The 27,041-nt window shown below is 37.2% G+C and overlaps 1 protein-coding gene across 6 annotated transcripts in view; it reads right to left on the reverse strand.

Annotated features, from left to right (window-relative positions):
- The window catches only part of TTC27 (tetratricopeptide repeat domain 27), a 105,150-nt gene that overhangs the window by 37,752 nt on the left and 40,357 nt on the right, over window positions 1–27,041 (reverse strand). For 5 of the 6 annotated variants that reach the window (XM_089529711.1, XM_089529708.1, XM_089529712.1 and 2 more), the window contains one exon: window positions 17,530–17,643. The exons of the other annotated variant lie outside the window; for it this stretch is intronic. In XM_089529711.1, the coding sequence (XP_089385837.1) occupies window positions 17,530–17,643 (114 nt within the window). The remainder of the gene's footprint in view (window positions 1–17,529; window positions 17,644–27,041) is intronic. 6 annotated transcript variants of the gene reach the window in all.

Raw genomic sequence — 27,041 nt, forward strand, 5'->3', positions numbered from 1 at the left:
TAAGCAGAGATCCTCAGGGAGAGCGTTCCAAGATTGCGGGGCTGCCACAGAGAATGCCCTTTGCGCCGTTAGTACAAATCTGGAATTCTGGAATATTTGTAGGAAGAGGTTGACTAAGAGGGATATCGTGTCCTTCTGGGATGTCTACATGGTGAGAGTTCTGACACACGTGTTCAAGAAGGCCTCATGTCATCTTTTCCTGGATCCAACTTGACAGTTGGTTCAGATAATTTTCTAACAGTGTATAGATTCCTCCCTACCCGGTCTTAAGCAGGTCCCTGCATTTTATACTGAATTTCTTGACTGAAAGAAATAATTTGCTCTTTCATGCCTATGCTACTCGTCAGGTGCAACTGTTATGCAAACAGACAGACAGACAGACAAGACAGACAGACACTAAGGAAAACATTCTCTCAAGTTTTAGGCTATAAAGCAAGAGATTGTATCTAAAATGGTATAAGCAATTGCCAGCTGTCCAACCGTTTTATATAGGTTACAATACTACTGTATGTTTGACTGTAGTAATGCTATTTAGAGGCATAAGGGATTTCCTTGGATTCAGTCAGCTTAATACCTACATTATCTGGCTCCTCAGATAAGATTTTAGTCTAGATAACTAGGGACAGCTTTGGAAAAATAATACTGTACCAAAGGATGAGCTATTACAAACCAAAAGCGATTTACCAAAACTAAGCCGCAACTGTATTCACTTCATCTGAAATTTAAATTATGATACATGCAAGCAAAAGAAGATTAAAGACTCCCTTGATATAAATGAATGTAATCAACCAAAGTTGTCCCTGCAACTTATAAATGAAATACTTTCAAGGGTGTCCTGGGAGCACTGGTTCTATTACAGATAAATTTGTCAGCAATGCCAAAATAACACTCCTCTGTAGATGGCTGGTAATGACTGCAAATTAAGACTACAGGGATGTGTAAGTTTGCTGGGAGGGATGGTTTTATTTAATTGATTGACTCAAAGAACTTGCTATGGATTTAGATTATATACTATCCAGGTTCCATAGATAAATGAGGAATTTCAAACCGTAAATTACCAAATATCAAATGTGCTAGACTGACCAATATAGAGAATGAAGTCCTGCATACACCATGTTGTTGTTGTGATAGTGGTGGTGGTGTGCCTTCAAGTCATTTCCAACTTATGGTGACCCTATCATGGGTTTTTCTTGGCAAGTTTCTTCAGAGAGGGGTTGCCATTGTCATCCTCTGAGGGTGAGAGAGTGTGACTTGCCAATGGTCACCCAGTTAGTTTACCTGGTTGAGCTGGAATTTAAAACCTGGTCTCCAAAGTCACAGTCCAACCATTACACCATGCATGCATCATGCCAACTAAGAGCAACCTTCTTTTCATGGCCATAAGTAAAACAAATTAACTCTACTCTAGAAAGTCTATCTCTACTCTGGAAAGTATATCTTTGAAAAACTATGGAAAATGCTACATACAATATGTTATTTGCTGTAGTGTCTACTGATGTTACACTGACTGTATTTTATCTCCATGGTCACTCATTCAAATGGTCACTCAAGGCAAATTTTATCTCCATAGTCACTCATTCAAAAACTTTCATTCTATGCAGTGCTTGCCAAAGATGGAAAATGATATAGAGCATTTGAGGATGTATGCTCTCCTGTCCCCCACTTGTAGTTTGGATACAGACTATTATAAATTTATTTCACCTTAATAAAACAACATAGATCAGACCAGCAGTCTACCTAAGCCTGTAATCTATTATAGATGCCTTACCAGAAAAACAGAATAAGACATTCCTTTTATAGATTAAATTAATTTCAAAAGAGATATAGGATACTTTCAGATGGCATTATTTCATAGCAAGGATGGGAACCCATGGCCTTTCAAATAAGTTGATTATAAATGTCATCAACCTTAGCCTTGATGGTTGGGCTGATGGCAGTTGGGAGGGTCAACAACTTTGGGAGGATCAAAGGTTCTCACCTGTATGTTAAAGGTTTTTGGGAAGCTGACAACAAATCAAAAATGATCCAACTTAAAATTATACTCAAATAAGCAAAGACAAAAATAAAAAAATAATGCCCCAAAGAGGAGGGAAGAGGGAGAGATTATCACTCTTAGTACTCTGCTGAAGAGCTAAAGCAGAGGTGGACAAAGTATGGCCTTTGAAGCATGAAAACTAGACAAAGCCCAGTGAGCAATGCATAGAAATTAATGCTTGCAGCCCTACTTTACAAAAGTTATCTTTTTGGCTAGACAGTGAAAGAGAAATCCAAAATGTGTTGGACATATTAAGAGGACTGATGAATATTAAACTGTAAAGCAACAGCTGCCTCAATGTATAGTTAAATCAGTAGGGTTTTTTTAATGGAATATATTAATGCTTGTACATCTCACAGGGGAATTATGACATGCTATACTCTGATACAACATAAAAGATAGGAAAAAGTATTCCAAGTAACTTTATCCAATTCCCCACCCACAGGAAAGTTCAGTCTGGTTTCATAGCTTAAAGTAGCTTCAGATGCCAACATGGAAACAGAAATTTTCATCATATAAGCTGCAGTCACATCAGCTTTATATCCCTACTGCACTGGTGGGAAAGAGGATAAAATTGGATTCAGCTCTGTACTCAGATCTTCTTGTCAATAGGAGGCTAAATTATGCCCCAAGATATATGTCTGGAATTTTGACATTTGTGAGAGCACATCAATAAATTAAATCATTCTTCTTTCAGAAAGATGTAACAGAATTTTAAGGGAAATCTTTTTGCAACATGAAAATATACCTTAATATTCTAGTTTGAAAAACTACAGAAAATGCTACATACGGTATGCTATTTGCTATCTTGTCTACTGATGTTACACTGACTTAAACATTACTTAAAGCCATTCATGCTTTTAAAAACAAGAACAACAACAACAACAAAACCAACAGATTCCTGAACCCATTAAGGAAGCATTTCACTGAACTGTAAACCCCAGTGGTTCTTTAACCAAACCAGTCTGGGGGAAAAGACAACTAAACTTTCAAAAATTCACCAGGGGCCAAAATAATGGCATGTTCTGGCAATCCCTTCACTGAAAAGGAACAACAGTGTCATAAGAGGGAGGACATGATATCACAATGTTATTTTGTTAATGGGTGGGATCCATTTCCTGGCTGATAAAATGGATACAATAGGAAATATTATGAAAAATGCCTAGAATAGATCACACATTTCTTCATGAAAGCTATCATCTTATCTCATGGAAATAATCCTTACTAGGCAGAGCATATGTGTTTATTACAGAGGGGAAAAAAAACATAACATTACTTTCCCATTTATATCCCAAGTAATCTCCAGCTTTGGTTCAGCTTCATTTAGAAACCCCCTTCAAAGATGATCTTGTCTGCTCTTTCCACTCCCAACTAAAAGTCCACATTTTAATGAAATAGTTTAAGATTTAAGTGCCAAAATTTTGCAACAAGGCAAGTGGCCATCTTAAACACAACTGCCCATCAAGGACATATTCCTACATCCAAGGGGGAGGGAAGAGGAACCACATCTGTCTAATCAACAGGCAAGAATGCATAGCACAGTGGGTATAGGGGTAATATTACAGAGCAGGTGACCCATAACATAACACAAGGAAACAATAGCAAAAGACTGTAATATTCTGCGCAGATGACAAGGGGCAGGCTCTTCACACAATGAAACATTATGTATATTGTCTGCAGAGAGCAAAAAAACTGAAGTCCCTAAGAGCATCACTGTTGAAACATCTTGTTTTCAGTTTTCAAGGATATCCCTGCATATGTCCTCACCATTAATCCTTCATAGCTCCAGCTATGGCATTTAGTATGTGAATTAGCAGGGACCATCTTTCCAAGGTCATGAGTGCTATCCCATAAATCAGATGAACTAATGGCATTTGCTGCTTTCACAATAATGTTTGATGAAAGGAAGACAGCTGACTACAAAATGGAATGGCACAGACCACCTACTAGGAAAACTATGATACAAGAGGAAGCCAGAAAACAGTTCAAAACGCTGCATACTAAGGTGTGATAGGGAAGATTTTTTGAATGTAGCATTTCAATTAGCTTTTCACAGACCATTTAAGCACAACCAGCTTTGCACTTAGAATGACATATATGCACAATATATACTCAACTGCCAAAGAATGCAATATTTTAAAGACAAAATGGAAATGTTCCTTTCAGCCTTGCGGAAGGCAATGGCAAACCAGCTCTGCACAAATCTTACGAAGACAACCCCATGATAGGTTCGTCTTAGGGTCGCCATAAGTCAGAAATGACTTGAAGGCACACAACAACAACAACAAATACCTATATATGTTTTGGCTTTCAAATAAATATGGAAATGAACAAAACTGATGTGACTTTTCTCTGCATTTTAAACAGAACAGACAAAACAGTCTGTACTGTAAGTCTGCTTGATATTATGCCAGATAACACTTTATGACTTTGGGCCTTAATCTTTATATCAGGAACTGCAATTTGCTGAGTGCCAATACAAGATCAGGGTGGAGCAGTTTAAATCACAGTAATTTAAATAATGGTTTAAATCACCAGTAAGACATGATGATTTAATACTTACTGAGAAATTTCATTTAAATAAGTCTGAAGTTCATATATTATCAGAGGGGGGAGGGGTCATTCTACCTGGTCTTTATAAAGAATAAAAACATTAGCTTGCTGTTATTTAGCTTTTGTAAATCCATATTTTTTTAAAAATAAAATAAAATTGGATACTCAACCTACTCGGTTGAACACTGTGGAACAATGATTCTTAAGAGAACATGAGGTTGTGTCCAAGTTTGTCTATCTGCTAGTAGAACAAACAATGTGGGTGAAACTGATTCTTACTTTAGCTTGTAACCTTCTGCGTACCTCCACCTGTGTTATGTGGAGGAGTGGATTGTGAGGGTAAAGCTTGATTTTCCCAATTGCTGATGGATGTCAAGAAATACAAAACAGTTTTTCATCACAGAATGCCTGGGAATTTCACCTTTGGGACATATGGGAATTCCTTCTCCCGTAATGACAGCAAATTGTGTAGCTTTTCCAAAAAAGCTGTACAACTTGCCCAGAAAACTCCACAGTTTCCTAGAAACCACACTACTTTCCCCCAAGTCTTTCCTGGAAACTGAACAGCTTTCTGCATGTAATGGAACTTGAACAACATTCAAATTGTGGGGTTTGTGCAAAGCACATTATTTCCAGGTAGATATGTGTGTGTTTTGTTCAAGATTGCTGGTTTTTTTTAAAATACAGAAAACAGCAATCTTGCACAACAAAAATCTTGTTCAATATCCAGCAACTTTGCTAAAGAAAAATAGACCTGTGGCTTTTTGTGCAAGATTGTTGTTTTCTGCTCACAAAAGATTTTCTAAGACATTAGTTGTGCAAGATTGCTTTTTTTTTTTTGCACAAAAACAGCAAAAATGCACAACAAAACCACAAGTCTACTATCTGTGCAATATTGCTGGATTTTGCACAAATTTTTGGTTCAAGGGTGCTGCTTTTTGTGTAAGCCTTTTGTTGTACAAGACTGCTATTTTTCCATGTACGAAACTGGAATCTTATGCAAAAAAACTCCACATGTGCCTGCTGTTCTCAAAAACTGCACAATTTATATTGTGTCAAGAATAAAACTGCAGGTACTTTCAACATGCTGTTTTTCTTCCCGTTTGGGTTTCTTGAAGGTTCCAGAATTCCAAATTCAATCTCAACTAGAAAATTGCCAATCCATTCCTAGTGTGGAGTCATACGGGAAGGGAAGGACATTGTGCAGGTTGAAATCTACTTACATAAAATTGGAAGAAACCCTAGCTAGAATTTTCAGGAGGTGTACCCATCTACACAATAAACATGACTACTAAATAAAAATGACTAGTATCGGTCTTTAACAAGAACTGAGAGTTTTCCAGAAGAATGAACTAGTAGTTTAAAAAAATCATTTGTAGACTATTTTGGACCTGTCTTGTTTGATGATCTAAAGCAATGTAAAAATGCTTTTGATGAAAAAGTTAAAATTGATTCTATGATTCTAGTGGTTTTTATTTAGTAAGATGAAAAGTAAATGTCCACCAAGTTGTTTGCTTTGAAGCTTCATCAATTTCAACAAACTGAAAGCTAAAAGCACTACTGATTTCAGGTATTTGGAGAACATAAACTAGGTTTTCAAATCATCCTTATGTTGTTGCTTTTTGTTTGTTATTCTTTTTTAAATTTTTTTTATTTATATACCGCTATTCCAAAGATCATAGCGGTGAACAGCAAGTAAGCTAATTAGCAAGTAAGCTAATTTGCCCCCAACAGTCTGGGTACTCATTTTAGCGACCTCGGAAGGATGCAAGCCTGAGTCGAGCTTGGGCCCTTTTGCTGGTTTTGAACTCGCAACCTTGTGGTTTTGAGTGAATGGCTGCAGTGCAGGCATTTAACCACTGCGCCACCAGGGCTTCTTTTTTGATTTTAGTGATTTTCTGTTATTATTTCATGTCACAAATTTTAAATATATATAAATAAATGTCACACCTGAAGACCCCTTCAGCTTCATGGACAGTACCAATTATATACAGAATGACATCTTTTGGATCCTAGCATCTGTGAAAAGATACTAATCCCCGAGTCCAGTTGCTAATACGGTAGTAATAAGAATAGGACAGAAGTTATTTCTAGTGTTTTACTTCAGAGGTTACATCATTTCCCTCATGGATTTCCTTATGTATAGAGTAATGACATGAACTCTTATTTATTTGATTGATGAATATGATTCAGTTTTGGAGATCAGAGGTATACAATTAAAAATATATGCTTGATTACATGGAGATTTCATATCAAACTTTTAAAAAAAGAAACTGATGTATGGAACAAAACAAACTCAATCTTACACCTCGACCATGTTTTTAGCTACATTCAGAATGAAAACCAATGTCCATCAAAACCAAAATATAGGAAGTATGTTTTAAAAACCCTTTTTAATTACTTCCAACTACAATAATTATCTATGCAATTATGGTACAAGAATAAACCCACATGATATCCATCATTCCTGTCAAATGCAACCATGCACATATTGACTCAAACTAGCTAAAAGGAAACCACAGACAAGGAACTGAAAAATTATGGTGCAGTTAACTAGCACTTAATTTGTTTTATCTTTCAGACTTCTAATAAGTGTCCTGCTTCTCTCACAGCAATTCAGTAACTATAACAGGATAAGCTATAGGGTGAGGTGGTGAAGATTCCTTTGGATTCCATGAGCAAGTCTTGTTCAGACACTTATTAGCCAATGTAAGTGTGAAGGAACACTGAATGGGTTATGGAAACTATATATAATGCTTGAAGAGACTATCGTTGTTACCCATGCTGGTTTATATAAATTTTGGAATCAATGATAACCCTTGGATGACCCCTGGCCAGACTCCTAGGCTGTCCGCCATTACTGGCAAAGCAAGAGGACATGTACACCTCCCCTGAGGGGAGCAGCCACATTAACATCTTAGAAGGTCTGGGAAGTCGCATGAAGGGATTATCTTAAGTCAGGAAGAGTAAAATGTTTGCCTTCCCTGAAGCGATCACCCCCTCCTCAAGTCTGTTGTCCGAACAATTTAAGTCCTAGATATTATCAGATCCAGACATCCAGGTGAAAGAAAGCAATTAAACGCCTTTGTTCCAATCACCAAAACTCTTTGCCCTCCGGCGAGATTTCGCCCTTAAAAGGTCCCAACTTTGGCTGCTCAGCGCACCATCCCAAAGGTCTACTTACTCCACGTCAGTCAGACCTCGGTTCTGGTAGCCGGCATTTCTGCTCAAACCCAGGTTGCGGAGCAGACTTGTCTCACTGTCTCACATCCCATTCGCTTCCCGGAGGAAGACTACATCTTGGTGAGTATACCATTAGCAAAGCCTAAACATCTTTTCCACATTTCCAACCTACCTTCCTGAGCCTTGAATGTGTGTGTGAGTGTGTGCATTGTGTGTGTTCCCCCTGTTTTCAATAAAGTAGACATTTAGTTATTGCAATCTGTCTCAGCTTCAGTTATTGGGAGGCCCTGGTCTACTCCGTATACATATCGGGAGACGATCTCAGTGGGCTCTCGTAGCCAGCCCCCTCTTGCAATATTTGGACTAATAACAACATAATAAAATTCCCCTACGGACCCTTGGCTACAATCGTAATCATGTAAACTACAAGAAACACATATACTGGAACCAGGTGGAGCCTCTGGATTATCCAAATAGAGGCCTTCTACAAAATTCTTGGCAGTTTATAAACTCTACTTCAAGCACATGTACTCCGACTGGAAATAACTTAAGAGCCACTTTCTACCTCAATTGAATAACTAAATTGTTGTTGTTGTTAACTGCCCTTGAGTCGGCCTTGACTCAGGCCAACTCCGTCAATAGGACACCTCCCAGACTCCCTGTCCTTAACTACCCCACTCAGGTCCTGCAGGTTCATGGCTGTGGCCTCCTTGACTCAGTTTATCCATTTGGTATGTGGTTTTCCTATCTTTCTACTGCCCTCAACCTTTCCTAGCATTACTGTCTTTTCTAGTGAGTCATCTCTTCTCATGATGTGGCCAAAGTATGACAACCTCAGTTTAGTCATTAGTTAGAAAGAGTTCTGTTCTTTGACCCATTTGTTTATCTTTTTGGCTATCCGTTTTATCCTTAGCACTCTTCTCCAACAACACATTTCAAATAAGTTTATTTTCTTTCTATCAGTTCTCTTCACTATTCAGCCCGCATATCCATACATGGTGATGGGAAATATGATGGCTTCGAGGATCCTAACTTTGGTCTTCAGTTTGATATCCTTGGACTTTAAGATCTTGTCTAGTTCTTTCATAGCTACAGAAAGAAAGGGAATTATAGAAAATCATCTCTCTACCTATTCTGCTTGATGGATGTCTCCTGTCAGTAGAAGGCTATAGCTGCACACCACCTTTTTTGCTTACAACTTCCTTGATGTAAGAAACCTTGTATTATATTAATAAAAGAACTACACAGTTGTGCCTTGTCTACAGCTGGAATAGGTGGGCATTTTCCTACAAACAGTCTACAGCTCCACTTCCTTACCAACAGCCAACAAAAATATTCTGTTGTTTTGGAAATACATATCCAGGCAGTCCACCCAGTGCAATATTCATCATCATGGTTGCACACATCTTGCATTGACTAGTGCTCATGACACTCTTTCCACATCATTTTCAGAACTTCCTGCAAGAAAGATCTGATGTAGCTTCTTATATTTAACAGAGCGGAATTCTGAACATCTTCCCCACATTAAAGTACTGTAATGTCATTTTGTGACCTTCTTTTCTCCTAATTTATTGCAGGCTATTGTGCATGCCATCTACATAGTACTGTAGTAAACCATACACATTCTAAGAAAAGGAACAAGACTATAGTCTTGCTGTAGCATAATAATGCAGCCTTTATATTGAATACAAGGGAGTTGGGGACAGAAGGTTATTGTGCTACGAACACTGGCTACTACATATGAGAACTCATAGAACTGTATTTAAGTGTTTCAGTGTTAAGTGCTTCTCTTAAGTTCCCTAACCAATCAGCCAAACTTTCTTGCCGGATACTCTGTTTTATTTTTCTACAACAGACGTTTAGTATTTATGGTCTCTGAGCAATTTTAGTTCTTGTTCATCTGTGTTTTTATCCCCTTATTTTTAAATACTTCAGTTTTGCTTCTCAGAGGCCCTGTTATGTCTGCAATCTTTGCACTTGTCAGATGAGTTTATTGTTAGATGAAACTGGGAATGCATTCCATTTTATCATCTAAAAAGGTCCAGGAATGGCAGGTGACATTATTCTATATAACCAGTTAATATAAACAAGTTCTTGTGAACCTACCCAAGAGATGGGAAAAAAGAAAACTATTCAATATCAATTGAGTCTGTAGCAATAGCAACAGCAAGTACATATCTATACTGCTTATCAGTGCACTTAAGCACTCCCTAAGTGGTTTACAATGTATAAGCCAACTGCCCCCAACAGGATGGGTACTCATTTTAGCAATCTACAGAAGGATGCAAGGCTGAGTCCACCCTGGTATTGAACTCACAACCTTAAGGTTGTGAATGGCTTCAGAACTGGCATTTAACCACTGAGCCGCCAGGGCTCCTGTAAAACTCCACTGGCAGCTTTACATAGTTCATGAAATAGACAAGGTGACATTCCCAGGGTCACACTTGAGGTTCTGGCTTCAGGAGGTCATTGATTAAGCCAAAGTAACTTGGGATGCATTAACACTGAAGAAAAAATGCAGTCTGACACCACTATAAGTGCCATGGCTCCTTCCTACAGTATCCTGGGATTTGTAGTATTGTGAGTCACTTGTAATCTTTGGCTGAGAAAGCTGTAAAACTACAATTCCCAGGATTCCATAGGACAGAGCTATAGTACTGGAAATGGAACCAAATGGAATTATTTCTACATTTTAGATATACCCTTAGTATTTACTAGCTCAGACTGTCCACTGGATCTAGATGCCACATAACCCTGTCTACTGAAGCCATCACCCACTGAACCAGAGATCACTACGACTGTCCTTTATATATCTCTGTTTTTGGACATGGGGTAAATTTCATCCAAACCTGAATACATCAGTATTTGGAAGAACAATTTTAACTACATGGGGAACATACTGTACTGAATAGAAAACAAAGTTTCTGCCTAATCTACTGACTCATGATATCTGACTGTGCTTTCTACCAACTAGCCCAACCACCAACTGCTTTACCTGCTCTTTTTAAATTTCTCTTCCATCTGTCTTTTCCCACTGTCTAGTAATCATTTTTCTCAACAGATAATGAGTCATTTATTCTGACTCACAGGTTCAAAAAGTAATTTTTTGGACTACAGCCTGCACAATCCAAGAAAGTTAGTTTTCCAAGCTGTGCCCTATCTCTGCCTTTAATTTAACCTCATTCTCCTGCTTTCCTTCTCTAATTCATCCTGCACAGTAGGAGCGGGGTCAAGAAAATGAACTTTAAAAGTTGGAGGTCACTGACCTGCTTAAAATCATACCAGCTAACGTTGAAATCTTGTGAAGACAATATTTAGGTGTTTTGCTCATTTTGTTTCCCTAAATTCTTGAACTGAATGCTTAAACACATGTCTGAAAGGAATCTTTATTAGGTATCCATGCATATTGCAGCGGGAACTGATTTAATAAAGAAGAATGTTTTAAAATATTCAGTGTATTTTAAAATGAACCATTCCACGCTAGCTTAGCAATAGGAAAATTATCACTTAAAGCACAAGAGAGTTTATAACATTTAGGTTCTTCTGTTTAAATTAGACCATTTTTGTTAGCAATATAATCAACTTAAAACAGAGGACAGAAAAGGTTTACATTTGGTCATATAATTCTTTAGAACCTTATGCTGAAGATACATTATACCATAACTCATTTTGACTGGCAACAGGACTTCTCTTCTGAAGAAACCACAAGAAAGAAACAGCTGCAGTTGATTAAAAAAAAAAAAAAAAAACTTAGTAGCCCCTATTACAGATTCTAGCCACTAGAATTCCATTAAAGCCATTCAGACCAGTTTTTGATTTGGTAATAGGGATCAGAATATTGCAAAAGTATTTCTCAATAAAGGAATTCTGAATTTGTAAGGCACAGTGATTTGAATGTTGCACTACAACTCTGGAGTCTCATTCCCTGCTCAGTTATGAAACCCACTGGGCGACCTTGGGCAAATCACACTTTCTCAGCCTCAGGGAAAGACAAGAGCAAACCTCCTCTGAACAAATCTTGGAAAGAAAACTCCATTATAGGGTTGTCTTAGAGTCACCATAAGTCAGACTTGAAGGCACAAAACAACAACAAATAGTTTTATAATGCTGGAGAAAAACACAAGGGAAATATCTGTAAGTTTAGTGCAAATTCAAGTACTTGATCTTTCTCATTCTCCCATTCTGACAGAAATTTGAGATGCTACTTTAGTGCCCCCCAGTTTCAGTAGAGTGGGTTCTTGATATCCACAGGGGATCTGCACCGGACCCCACCCCCAGATTAAAAAAAAAACCATAGGACCTCAAATCTCATTGTCCTTAATGGCCGTGCCACCATTAGGGACAATGGGACTTCAAGTGGCCACGCTGCTATTAGGGACAATGGAGGCTGTTTCTAATGATGACATGGCCATGTGTTCAAGTCACCACTGGGGACAATCGGGGACTTGTCATCTGCGGATGCTAAAATCTGTGGATGGCAAGTCCACAGATAAGGAGGCTCCACTGTAGTAGCTGAGCGTATGAAAGAGAACTGCAAGGTTTTTTTTAATATCCTTACACAGTGGGTAAAAGCCTGATCATAGTCAGACGCCACTGGCCCCTCCTGCCTGGCTTACCCAGTCTCTTTTGAGAGCCAGCACGGTGTAGTGGTAGGAGTGTTAGACTATGACTCTGGAGAGCAGAGTTCAAATCCCTGCTTAGTCATGGAATACCACTGGGCAGGTCACTCTATCTCAGAGGAAGTCAAAGGCAAATTCCCTCTGGACAAATCTTGACAAGAAAGTTCTGTTAATAGAGTTACCTTAGAATCACCATAAACTGGAAATTATTTGGAAGGTACAAAGAAAGAAAGCTAATAAAGAAATCCTACTGCTTGCTTTAAAAGCTGAACTCTCTGGACACTGAATCCCAAGGCCACTGACGTCAGGGTCCCAAAGATGGAACACAGCAGCATGTTGTTGTATTTGGGAAGTCAAAATAAGCTTGTTCTTTATTTCTCAAAAAACTTTATCTTAAGATATCAGAAACAACGTATAGGTGAGCATTTAGCAATAAGCCACCCTAACTTCAGAACATGCTACAAAATGTTTGTAGCTAAATTTTTTGCTAGATCAGATATTTGGGAAATGTTATGTTCTCTGAAAACAGAAGAAACATCTTGTGGCATAGGGATTTTAAGGCAATGATTTTACAAAGATTTAGTTGAACGACTATCTTGTGTGACACAGCACTATATTTCCAGCAGATGACTATTTAGTCTGTGCTGAAAGAAATCTTGCCAAAAAAATTACCATGATAGGGTAAGTCAGAAACAACTTGAAGGCACACAACACAAACATACAAACATCACTACCAAAGGACAGACCACTATCTCCCAAAACAGTCTGTTCCACTGCTGCTCATCATTTGGAATTTCCTCCTTATCTGTAAATGAAATCTGCTGTTTCCACCCACTTGCTCTAGTCTCACCCTCTAAAGCAACACAGAAAAACTCTCTCCACAATCTGCATGACAGCCTCTGCTATTTAAAGACCACTTCAGAGACAAGCTTATGCAAGGACCAATCTGGTTTACATTTCAGAAATGGCTGTAGCAGTAACAAAAATCAGGAGATCTTTTTGGCATCATATACTGTCTGTCTCCAATTTTATACAAGTGTGTAATCATTCTTCCTGTCTATGTTTTGGCAAAATTTCCATTTTCTGAAGGAAGCCTTCTCTCTCTTCCTAACAACTTCCTTGACATTGTTTGTGAACATCACTGATAACCTCTTGGACTTAGTGGGATCTTTCTTGACTTGGCATATACTTTCAGGTTGGATTTCTATTACTGTAATTTTGGAGATCATCCTCCAAACATTATAGAGAAATAATACCCTTTAACTTTTCAGGCTAACTTCCTTTTTACCAGTCCCTTCATTCTTTAAAATTTCCCTCTTCTGAAGTCAAATGGAACTCCACGGGATTTTTTGTGGGTTTTTTGGGCTATGTGGCCATGTTCTAGAATATTTTCTTCCTGATGTTTCGCCAGCATCTGTGGCTGGCATCTCTGAAGGAAGAAAATCTTCTAGAACATGGCCACATAGCCCGAAAAACCCACAAAAAACCATGGATGCCGGCCATGAAAGCCATCGACTCCACTGGATTTGTTTTGCAATTTCCCACTTACATATAAATGCATGTTTACTCAGGATTCGTTTCACTGGCTTCAGTGAGACTTACTTGCAGGTAAATGAGCCTAAAATTGCAGCCAGACACTATGATGGTTCACTGTAATCTCCAAGTTGAGAAGAGGAAATCAGCTCTATAAAACAGGATTCTGTACCAAGCAGGCCTTTAAACTGAATCAACAAGGTTCTTCTTGTGTTCTGTTTTTAATTTCATGGTTCCACCAAACTAGACTGAAGTGTGTTGGGGAAGGGATGATTTGCTAAGGGAAGACTATTTTGTCAGTAGATCTAATATGTGCTGAAGTTTGCTGATTCTGCAGACAGTCCCTGAGAAAGCAACATGCTTTGAAATCTAGTCTCATTCAGACTCAGAACAGCAGCTGAATCATCTTAGTCTTGGAAGGCATACCACTAGTATCCCCACTGTAGAGAAAGAGAACAGAGATTTAGAAAGTGACTCAGCTAGTACATTCATAACTGAGTAGGATCTTAGAAACCAAGTTCAGTACTATAATCATTGGATAACCATGTTGGCTCTAAACCACAAACACATTTTCAGTAAGTGACAAACCACTGCCTTGCCAGTTGTCTCCTATAATGTAGAAAAGTGATAATTATTCCAAAACGTAACACTAAAAAGGCTGGTTTTTTGAAAAATTATGTGATATATGATACAACATTGCCAACCACATACATATCTGTGTTTAACAAAGGAAATATAGCAGTCTTGAGTGAGCTTAGTACTACTCATCAAATTACCAGTTTGCTTGCTAAATAATTTTTAAAAGTCACCTTTTATACTGCACCTACTTTTGCCTCCTTAGCAAGCAAACTGTGTATTTGTGAATGAAAAGAACACCAAAAAGAGAATCCTAAACAGGAGAATTCCCATGATTCAGCAGATCAGCACATGTGCAACTGCCAGATGTAGACAGACTTAACACACTTGCCATTATAAAAGTAAAACTATGAGTATCTGATGCCTGCTTTAATTGCATGAGATTTCAGCACAATACAAATCAAAACATACACTGGGTGGGAGTCATAGAAAGATCCGTAATGGAAGATTTAGAATAACTTATAGTAAGGAACCAGGGAAAGAAGAAATGAACATATCCCTAAAATGGCTTACAACAGAACACTATTACACTGGGCCCTTGGTATCCATGGGGTTTGGTTCCAGAACCCTCTGTGGATACCAAAATCAGTGGATGCTGAAGTCCCATTAATTACAATGACAGCAAAATGGTATCTTTTATACAAAATGGAAAAATCAAGGTTTGTTTTTTTGGAATTTATGAATTTTGAAAGTATTTTCAAACCATGGATGCTTGAATCCATGGATAAAAAATTTGTGGATATTGAGGGCTGACTATATTACAGGGCCGATTTAAAATCCTTAGCCTAATTGTGGGTATCCAAAGATCAAATGCATCCATACTTTAACCATAGTTTTTTGTCATACTCTATTATACTTGTATGTGGGCTAGTCCAGTGGATCTTAACCTTTACTTCACCACGGTCCCCTTTAAATATATTTTGTTGCCACAGATCACCAAGATGTAAGATTAAAAATCCCTAAGTGCATCAAATATTTATTTAAAGTTGCTCATCAAGGACAGAAGCTTCATCTGCATCAAACAAACAGGTAAAGGTATGCCAATGATTTCCAAATGTGAATGCCCACCTGCTGTTGGACTTCAATTCCCAGAAGCCCAACTCAGCATGGCCAATGACCACTGATTATGGGACTTGCAGTCCAACAATATTTGGGGATTTGGTTTGGTGAACCTCATGGACATTCAGTATTGTCCAAAGGCTAAGGACTGCATATTAAACAGACATTCAAGGCAGAGCTGTCACCTTTACTTAATGAACAAATAAAAAGTTAAGCACTGCCAATCAGTAAATTCGGAAATACAGTAGTTGCTCTCCACAGTGGAATCTGCAAAGCTTCAGAATGTGCTCCACACTTTTGGAAACTTGTAGTGCACCAAATAACAGGGTTTACTTCTCTGTCAAGCACCAGCTTGAAACACTCAAGACAGACTTCTGAAGTAATCACACCATGGCTGCAATTCTATACATTTACTTGGGAGTAAGCCCCAGTGAATTCAGTTAACATTTTAACTGGGGCTGTTTTAAGTGCAAATGCTAACAACATTTCTTAAAGCCTTTGTGGACCCCCTGTAAGCATATCATGAACCCCCTTTAAGCTTAAGCACTGCAGAATCCTGTCTAAAAGCATGCACAAGACTTTATATATCTACTCCCTATAGTCACACTCAAGCCTCAAAGAACCAGACAGAACTTCTAAGTAACTACAGTATTGCTAAAACTACAGCCTTAATCTGTGAAAAGGAATTACATTTTACTTTCTTCTCCATAAATCTTCTAATACTTTTTGATTACCCAAAACAATTCTTCTTTTTACTATTTTTGTTCTTTTTTGCTCCTGCTGTGATGGAACATACTTTGGCCCGTTCCGCACGGGTGGAAAGTAGAAAAGGGTGTCCCTTCCGGATGCCCTAACCCTAGTATGTGCCAAGCACATACAAAATGGTGGCGCCCTATACACATGGGCACCGCCATTTTGATGTTGTGGATGCTTGGCGTCTGCACGTTGTGGCTCACTTATGATGCCGCAAGTGCGCCATTGGTGCCTTGTGGCGTCATAAGTGCGCCACAAAAAGAAGCCACTTTTTGCGGCTTCTTTTTCTGCCGCCGGGAAGCCTCGCCGTTTGGAGGCTGAGGCTTCCCCGCGGCGGAAACAGAGGCGCCGGCAGTAAAGTGCCCTGGTTACAATTTGTTGACAATGGTAAAAACAGAGGCTGTTTTCTATTCCTTGGTATCATTCATCAGGAGTGCAAAAGGCTAGAACGTTAGTCTATTTAGCCTATTTTAAAAGTTATTTTTCATGAACTGAAACACAAATCCACAATACTTAGGTTTCAAAGTCAAGAACAGAATTAGACATTGGTAATATGTAGTACTGGAAGGAATGCAAATAGACAACCTACATCCTTTACTTCTGATCACTGGTAAAATACAGAAAAATAAAGAATTCTCTTTAATATTGTCTAGCAGACCACTACTTTCAGCTTTTTTGTACCTTTTTTTTCTTTTGGAATGTTATATTTTCCATTGATGTTTAAATATGTTGGTTGGGGAAAAAGTGGGTTGGATGCAGTGCTGTCATACTGCTGAAAAAAACTTCTTCCATAAGAAAAATCCATGTGTGGGGGATCACCCTTCTTTCTGAAGTCCACAGACATACTTTCTCCAAGAAACCCTCCAAAGCAGGTTTTTGAGAAGCACCGAGGGCTACAGGAGAAGAATGTCCTATCATGGTAGTTGACTTTCACTAGCTCAACATTGAATTTAAACTCTCATTTGATTTCAAGGTAACAAAATTTCAAGGTAACAAACAAAATACAAGGAAACAAGATTTCTAGTTTTCCTTCTTTAAAAACATGAGAAAATGTAAACAATAAAGGAAGAAAAAGGCATTTCAAATTTCAAGGCTAACAGTATCAAAGACATAAAAAAACTCTAATCCTCTTAATAAACATGCCAAGAATATTCTTACCTGAGTTTGTTTCATTGCACGTTCCATTCGACGGATGCTTCCTCTCTCAAGCTTTGTCCGCAGAAGCAGAGCAGAAGTTTGAATTGCCCAGAACTTTGGTTGTGACAGCAGATACTAAGGGGAGAAAGAAAGAAAGAAAGAAAGAAATTAAGGAAGGAAGGAAGGAAGGAAGGAAGGAAGGTAATGAAGTTGTTTATTTTTAAAATTTGGAAAATGGGACATTTTGATACGTATTTCCTCAGTGTATTTGAATTATTAGGCAAGTATGGCTGCATCTGCACTGCAAAAATAATGCAGTTTGACACCACTTTAACTGCCATGGCTTAATGCTATGGAATTCTGGGATTTGTACTTTGGTGTGCTATTTAGCCTTCTCTGTCAAAGAGCTCTGGTGCTAAAACAAATGATATATCCCACAACAACAACAACAACAACATCTCACTTCCCCCAAAAAATTGGGACTCCAAATGGTTTACACAATTGTAAAGCACAGTATAATTAAAAACATACAAAACTAACTATTAAAATATAATCAAACTATTACAATAGTAAAACAGATCACTTGTTAAAAAAGCAGAACACAATTTAAAATGATAAAAGCAGTTAAAGACTATATACTTTAAGACAGTACAACACTCCCAGAACATTCCTTTAAAAAATCTGTTTTAAAAGCCTGCCTGAATAAAAAAGTTTTAGGTCCAAAACGTACTGCAGAAATAATCGAGTTTGAGACTGCTTTAACTGCCCTAGCTCAACGTTAGGGAATTCTCAGAACTGTAGTTTGGTGAGACATTTAATCTTTTCTGTCAGAGCTCTGGTGCCGCAACAAACTACAGTTTTCAGGACTCTCTAGGACTGAGCCAGGGAAGTTAAAGTGGTCTCAAACTGGCTTATTTCTTCAGTGTGTTTTGGACCAAAGTCTGCTGATGGAAGGACAGCAAGGAGGAGGCCATTCTGGACTCCCTGGGAAGAGAGTTCCAGTGTCTGGGGGCAGCCACCAAGAAGGTCCTCTCTAGCGTCCTGACCAACTGTGCTTGTGATGGTGTTGGGACTGAGAGAAAGGTTCTCTTGATGATCTCAGAGCCCAAACTGGCTCACACAATACAAATAGTTTGGACCTGAGGCATATATTCCATAGCATTGAGTCATGGCAGTTAAAGTAGTGTCAAACTGCATCATTTCTACCACCTGTACCAATGTCACCAAAGCCAGTTTTAATTCATAGCAAAACTACACTTGGGTGCTAAAGATTATTTATTGTGTAGTGAAGCCAAGTCTATGAACACATCCCAAAATAAGATGGAAAGGGTGGGTACCATGCAAATGATTTCTTGCCTTCTACTGATTATTATTAATTATAATAAATTATTAAAAGAATAATTCCACCACTGATGGACATATCAAAAGTTAAGCAGTTTGTTTCAAAATCACAACAATTTGGAGCCAATACCACAAACTGAAATAATTATCTTATTATTATTATTATTATTATTATACTTTATTTATATAGCACGGTAGATTTACACAGTGCTGTACATACAGACAAAAAATTGATAAAAAATTAAACCTGCCAATCGCGTAAATTCTACAAAATACATATAAAACAATAGATAGTAATACAAAATTAGATAAAATAAGGAGGCAACAGATTGAGAACATGAGAAATCAAATAAAACAAATAATATAATTCTCCTCATTCCTGTTCTGGCTGATTGACCTGCCCATTCAATCTATTGAAAAATGAAGAGACAATTAAACAAGCACGGAAACAGTTACAGTAGTTTTTTGAAGAAAATCTGGACAAAGGAGTCAAATCACATATTGTCTGGGACACCTCCAAGGCAGTAATGTGAGGATTCTTCATCATGAAAAAGGCAGAAAACAAAAAGAAAAGAGGAAGAAGGACGGAGGAATTACTAAAAGAAATAAGAGCAAGAGAAACACAGTTAAAAAAAGATGTAAATCAAAAAAATTTAATAGAGGAAATAAAGTTACTGCAGAAACAACTTACAATGAACATGACAGAAGAAATGGAAAAGAAAGTAAGATATACAAGACAGAAGCAATTTGAATTCGCGAATAAGCCAAGTAGATGGCTTGCATGGAAACTTAAGAAGAACAAAGAGAAAAAGACTATATGGAGAATAAGAGACGAATCAAGGATTATACAGAACAAAGCCAAATAAAAAAAGTGTTCTACAAATTTTATAAGAAACTGTATGAGAAAAACAATGTCAATGAGAAGGAATTGGAACAATATTTAAAATCTGGAAAAATTCAAAAGATAAGTGAGGAACAACAAAAAGAATTGAATAAATTTGTCACGATAGAAGAAATCCACTCGACAATCAACAAATTAAAAATAGGAAAAACTCCAGGTCCGGACGGTCTCTCAGCCATGTATTATAAAAAATGTGGGACATCATAATCAAACCACTCCAAACAGTAATAAACAACATATTAGACTCCAAAATACCTGATTTATGGAATTCGGCCTTTATAACTCTGATCCCAAAAGAAGATAAAGAATTGGAAGACCCCAAAAACTGTAGACCAATTGCCTTGTTAAATCAAGATTACAAAATATTTACATCTATATTGGCCGATAGATTCAAAAAAATTCTGAATGAATGGATAAACACAGATCAATGTAGCTTCTTACCAAATAGACAAATGAAAGAAAATATAAGATATGTGTTAGATGTTATCGAATATCATACAAAAAGACCTCATAGACACGCAGCCTTGATATTTCTCGACGTGGAGAAGGCTTTCAATAATTTGAACTGGGAGTTTTTATTCAGTATGTTGGAAAAAATGAATTCCGGTAACAATTTCACAAATTGGATTCAAGCGATTTATAAGGAACAAAGAGCAAAAATATTTGTCAACAACGAAACTACAAAAGAATTTCAAATACAAAAAGGTACAAGGCAAGGGTGCCCACTGTCACCGCTCTTATTTATAACGGCAATGGAGTTTCTTAACATCAAGATTAGAGAAGATAAATCAATCACAGGAATCAAAATGAGAGATTGGGAATACAAACTCAAATCTTATGCCGATGATATGGTACTAATGTTGTCTAATCCAACGGAATGTATAGATATCTTGAATGAAAAAATTAGAGAATACGGAAAATTTGCGGGGTTAAAAATCAACGAAGACAAGACTAAAATGATAACACTGAATTTGGACAAACAAGACAATCAGAAATTGACACAAATACCGGGATATAAAATAGAAGAAAAGGTGAGATATTTGGGTGTACAAATTACAAGCAAAAATTCGGAATTGTACAAAAACTATTATGAAAAAACGTGGCAAGAAATAAAAAGAGACCTAGACAAATGGAATAAGTTAAATCTATCCTGGCTTGGGAGAATATCAACAATTAAAATGAATGTTACCCCTAAACTGTTATTCTTATTTCAAGCACTTCCAATAATCACCAATGATAAACCATTCAAAATCTGTGAAAAAGAAATCAATACTTTTATATGGAAGAAAAAGAAAGCAAGAGTCAGATTTAAAATATTACAAGACAGTAAAGAAAATGGAGGATTGGCACTACCCAATTTTAAACTATATTATCACGCGTGTGGCCTGGCCACTATCAACTAAAGGACGAAAGGATACAACTAAAGGACGAAAAATTGCTGCAATTAGAAGGATTTGACAATGTATATGGCTGGCACGGTTACCTGATATATGACAAAGTTAAAACAAATAAAGAATTTCAGAATCACTATATAAGAAAATCTCTTTTACAAATTTGGCAAAAATACAGAAGATTTTTGGTAGGAGAAATTCCAAATTGGACGTCGACTAATGAAGCATTTTTCAGGAGAGAAAGAATGAAAGGCAAAGACTGGATAACATATGAGGAATTAATAGTCTATGAAAAAGTTTCAGCAAGAATGAAGTGTATGGAAGAATTAAAAGATCAAGGTTATGACTGCAATTGGTACTTGTACCGTCAAATATTCGAAAGATATAAGATAGATATGAAATTACAAAGGATTGAAAAAGAAGAAACTGAATTTAGCAAATTGATTAAACATAATACAGATCACTTAATCTCCAAATTGTACAAACTGCTATTAAAATACGTGATGGAAGAAGAAACTATAAAACAATACATGATTAACTGGGCCCAGGATGTTAAAAAACCAATAATGTTAGCCCAATGGGAAAAAAATTGGAAAACAAGATTAAAATACACTTTGAGTTACGATATAAAAGAAAATTATTACAAACTTCAATTTAGGTGGTACCTCTCACCAATGAAATTATCCAAGATTTACAAAAACACAAACAAGGAATGTTGGCACTGTTCCTCAAAACTTGGGACTTTTTATCACATGTGGTGGGAATGTGAAAGAGCCAGGAAATTTTGGAAAATGATTAATCAAGAATTGGAAAAGATTTTAGAGATGAAAATAAGAATGGAACCAACTTTTTATCTGTTGAATAAAATAGAGGACAGTGAAATAGAAAAAAGATATGGGAAACTCCTGTTCTACTTAATTGTGGCTGCAAGAATGATATTTGCGAAAAAAATGGAAGAGTAAAGAAAGCTCAGCTCTAAACGATTGGAAAGAAAAGATCTTCGATATGATGATGGCTGACAAACTCACATATCTGCTCAGGGATCAAAGCAATAAAAGGTTTTTAGAAGAATGGAATCCACTAGAAAAATATCTTAGAATAAAGTGACTGGAATAGTATGTATAATATATCTTATAAAAATAACGGTGAGAGGGAATAAAGAGTAACAGATTATAAATTTTAATGAACGCAGATAAGGAGAACGATCAAAAAAGTTAAAGTTACTCGTAAAAAATATAACAATTTAATAGCAATATATGTAATCAACAAGGGTGATGGTTAATAGAAAGGAGGTACAGATATAATAGGAAGTTGTAGAGAACATGACATTGGAATATGAACTAAAAGGGTTTTATAAGCATGGAAAGTTTGAATTAAAAATAGTTAAAGAAAAAATATTCAGAATAAGAGATAGGAAGTCATTTTATGTTTCTTTTTTGGTATGTATGTATGTTATGTATATTTGTATATTTGTTTTTGGTGGTTATTTGTTTATCCAAATCCCCTTTCCCTGTTTGATATGTTTTTTTATAAATAATAAAATCTAATTAAAAAAAACAATTCCAAAGGGCAATCTTCATTCTACTAAATCTCACATTTCAGCTCAAGGAGTGCACTAAATGTGGGGTAGGAAATGCTCAGTGTGCAAATAGTGGTCTATTCATCCTTCTTTGGATCCAAATCAGTCTTCTGAGGAATACTTCAATGCTCACATGATCTTGACTAAAAAGTATACATAGATAACCTTTTCCATCTTGTTTCAATGCCCCAGTTTGCATGAGGTTTCCCTCATTTTCAGAATGAGGTAGAGAAACCATCATACAGACACCTGGCACATGATGAAAATTTAAAACACAGACATCAAATACATTGATTTAATTGTTAAGTGACTATCCCAGACCTAATGTCTAATAAATATGGTCATGTAGAATAGCTGTAGATTCCTTTAATATACACATAACTAGGATCTTGGCTCTAGATATTTACAAATGAAAATCACTTATTTACATTGCTCAGGGCATATACTTCCTAATTCATTTAACTTGGATAACACTATGCATTCAGAATGGGACATTGGCCATTCCCAAGAGATCAATGCCATTCATTTTAGCAGGCAACTAGATTTTATTTCTATCTATAAAACTAATCCTAGGACTGCACAACTGAAAACAGCTTTTCAGTACAACAGGTGTTTGCCAATCACCAGCCGGGAAAGGCTTAAAGCTCTTAACCACAATTGCTACAATCCATTTTGCTCCATGTTTAAATGCAAACACAAGGTCAAGACTCCAGCATTATCATCACAAAGGAAGAGCTTAATTAGAAACAGTATTTTTAAACTTTGCTTTATCTAGTCTTGTAGCCAGACTTTCAGCATTACATCATTAAAAATAAATTGTAAGAATTGCCTCCCTAGATTAGACCAGAAGGCATTTAGTCCAGCATCCTGCACAAAAAGTACAAGATGTACTTTAAAAAAATCTTATGTTACACACACAAACCTATGTATTTAACATTTTTTAGATTACAGACCAATTTAAAAATGTGAACTTTTCAACTAATAACCCCATTTACATCATGTAAAATTATCTAAATAAAAACAGTTTTACCCAAATACTATTTCCAAACAAGGGAAGATACCTAAAAGCATTTTAGTGACTGGATCCATATGAAATTGTGGCACATGGCTGCTGAAATTTAACTCATATGAAATCTGCCCTCCTATAGTATATGTTTTATTAAGGAAGGTGTGAAATGGAAACAAGGCAGCCTGGCTCCCTTTACCTATTGTTTTCAGGAAGTTACAACAGAGTCATGATTTGGTTATAATTGGGGGGAATAAGGAAGAAGAACTTGCAGATTTTATTGCAGTCCCCCTATTTCCCCTCCCTCAATAAATGAAGTGCTATCTATGAAGTGAAGCTTTCTAGGCAAGTGACAAACAGTGAATCATGCGTGTTTCCAAGTGCATCGGTCCCATATCAGGATTCTTTCATAGATGTTCCTTAGTTATTTCAAGTAATGATATATAAACTACTCTTTGTTGCATACAGATTCTATTTTCAGCTGTCTTGGTCTGTGGCAGCAAAATCTCCAATGACAAAGCTCTGTTGGCATCCTGAGGGCTAATAAATGTATCATGCCATAAACTTTCATGTAGAACAGCACATTTTTAACAGATGCAGCAGTTGAAGGTGCCCCCATAGACAATAGTTAGAGCAAATTTAAATACAGAAAGTACTGGCAGTGACCATTCATTTATTACATTAGTAATAACTATCTGAAGGGTACCCAATGCTGTTCAAGCAAATTTCTTCAAATTCCTACAGCTCTTTTTTGAAATTATTTCGATGCACACTTCAGTTATGGACTATGTTTTTCATCAAAAGAGCCTTCCAATTAAACTTTTTACATTAGGAAAATGGATACCTTCATTATTTTATTTATGGAATTTATTTTCATTAATGAATGAAGCATAAAACTGCATAACGCAAGGCTTCCATTTTCACTTCAAATGGAGCTGAGCCATATTACTAACATGTACCCCATTCCAAACATATCATTCATGCTGAAAACCACTTCAATTAGGTTTGACTACAACACTGTCCTTCTACCCCAACTAGGTGTTTAGATTGGACTAGCTCCTGAAACCATGGAAATATAGCCTTCCATACCACATCATAGTACATCAGTTTGTATTTCCAAAGGCCCAATCTCAACACCAATAAATCAGGAATTTGGAATTCTATGAAAGGATTTAACTTTTCAGTGCCAGAGTTCAAGGAATTTCATAGACGATAGCTGACAGCAGAATAATAATTCCCGACTAAATGCTGTGTGTGCATCAGCATGCTACCTATACCCTTGAGAGTACACAGTTGAGAACCAAGATATTTTGAGCAAGTTATGTAGGATAAAAATGTTCAAATCAGACTCACTTTCAGTGAAGCTGAGTCTTTAGCTGACATTTTCTTAAGGTAAGCTAGAAGGTTCTCATTTTATGTGGTGTAGATCATGAATACAAACAATGTATTAATTGGCTTATTTCAAAAAAGTTAACTATGCTTCATATCTGCAGTCAGCCCATGTAAAGTTTCAATAGAAGCCTAATTGATATATTTATTTTACCACTACATTCTCCCCGCCATCATTCCCTCAAGAAACCTACATGAGACTCTACAGTTTTGTCATAGTTAAGGATAAGAATAAGTTTCCATGGGGAGGGGGACACCTACATTAAACAGTTGACAAAGTTGGTCAAAGAAAGCATTCCTTGCCATGATCACAACCTAAGAGTCCAGAATCAGTTCTGGATCCATTAGCATCTCCAGATTACATTATCTGGGGCTGAAGCACATGGCCGGTAAAGAGCAGCTGAAGTTCACTTTGGCTGCAATTTTGCAGGGACTGCAGTGACCACACAGCCCACTCCCAAAGCAGGCTGCCACAGCAATCCCAAACTGGTGCTGCCAGGATGACCAGATCGTGGTGCTGGAGTGGCTTTGGGAGCATGCGACATTTGAATACCACACCCCCACAGGGTCTGGAAGCTGCCTTATTTGGCCCATGTGTTTCGAGCCCTGGCCATTCAATGACAAGTAAACCAAATTAGAAAATAAGGACAACAAAAATAACTTTATTTGCAAACTGTGGCTTACCTCACTGAAAGTTAACCTGGCCACTGGTATATGCCTTGGTAACCTTCAAGCTATACAACCAAGCTACAATCTATTTGGTGTTCCAGGGGGGCCACCAATTTAATTACAGAAATGGAATGTGTATCAGTCATTATAGCATAACTGAGTTAGCATTTTCTTTCCAGGCACAGTTAAAATACTGCACCAAATACAAAGCAGATTTATGTAAGCCACAATCCCCAAGCTGACCTTTGGGGATTCCTTTTGATATTCCTCACTGCCATATCAACAAATTGGACCTGTAGGAAAATGTGGCCCAACAAGAGCAGTTGTTAGGGGATGCACCTTCTACACCATCAACTCAAAAAAAGTGATGGCGCTGTGGCTTAATGCCTGTACTGCAGCCACTCACTCAAAACCATAAGGTTGCGAGTTCAATACCAGCAAAAGAGCTCAAGCTTGACTCTGGCCTGCATACTTCTGAAGTCGCTAAATGAGTACCCAGATTGTAGGGGGGAATTAGCTTACAGTTGTAAACTGTTAGTTCAGTATGAAGCGGTATATAAATGAAGCTGTTTGTTTTTTGTTGTTTTTGTATTGCTTGAAAAACTCTGCTACTGCAGCTAAGCCTTCATCTGCAGTAATATATATCTCACCTGGAACCAGGTGTTACAGATGTACAAAAAAAGTGAAAAGGCTGTATACGTGAGAAATATTTGAGATCTCAAACATATGGAAATCTTTCAAGTATAGAAATAAGAGGAAGCAATTACAATTTTGGTTAGTCTTGATGGCCACCCTGAAATCTGTGGTTGCCAGAATCATGCCCATTCCCCACGGAGTGGTGACTTGTCCTTTTACACTGTGTTTTGAAGACAAAGTAAAAAGCCAAAGACAATTCCATTGACACCAAAATTGCCATGCAAAAACCAAGCCTCAGATACCCTTCTTTTGAGCTAAAGAAAAAGCAGGCTTGCTTTGGCTCTCCATCTCCTGGGACTCCAGATGCACAGATTACCAATGGAGAAGTCCATGTGCCATATTATTCTCCTGCAAACTGATATTTGTATTGCAGATTGAGTATCCCTTAACAGAACTATCTGGGACCAGAAGTGTTTTCAATTTCAGATTATTTTGGATTTGTGATTATTTGCATATACATAATGAGATATCCTGGAGATGGGACCCAAGTCTCCACATGAAATTCATTTATTTCATACACACCTTATACACATAGCTTGAAGGTAATTTTATACATAATAT

The sequence above is a fragment of the Sceloporus occidentalis genome, unplaced genomic scaffold (genome assembly GCF_023333645.1).
Source record: "Sceloporus occidentalis isolate IW3139 unplaced genomic scaffold, rSceOcc1.0.p SCAF_6, whole genome shotgun sequence".
NCBI classification, from domain to species: domain Eukaryota; kingdom Metazoa; phylum Chordata; class Lepidosauria; order Squamata; family Phrynosomatidae; genus Sceloporus; species Sceloporus occidentalis.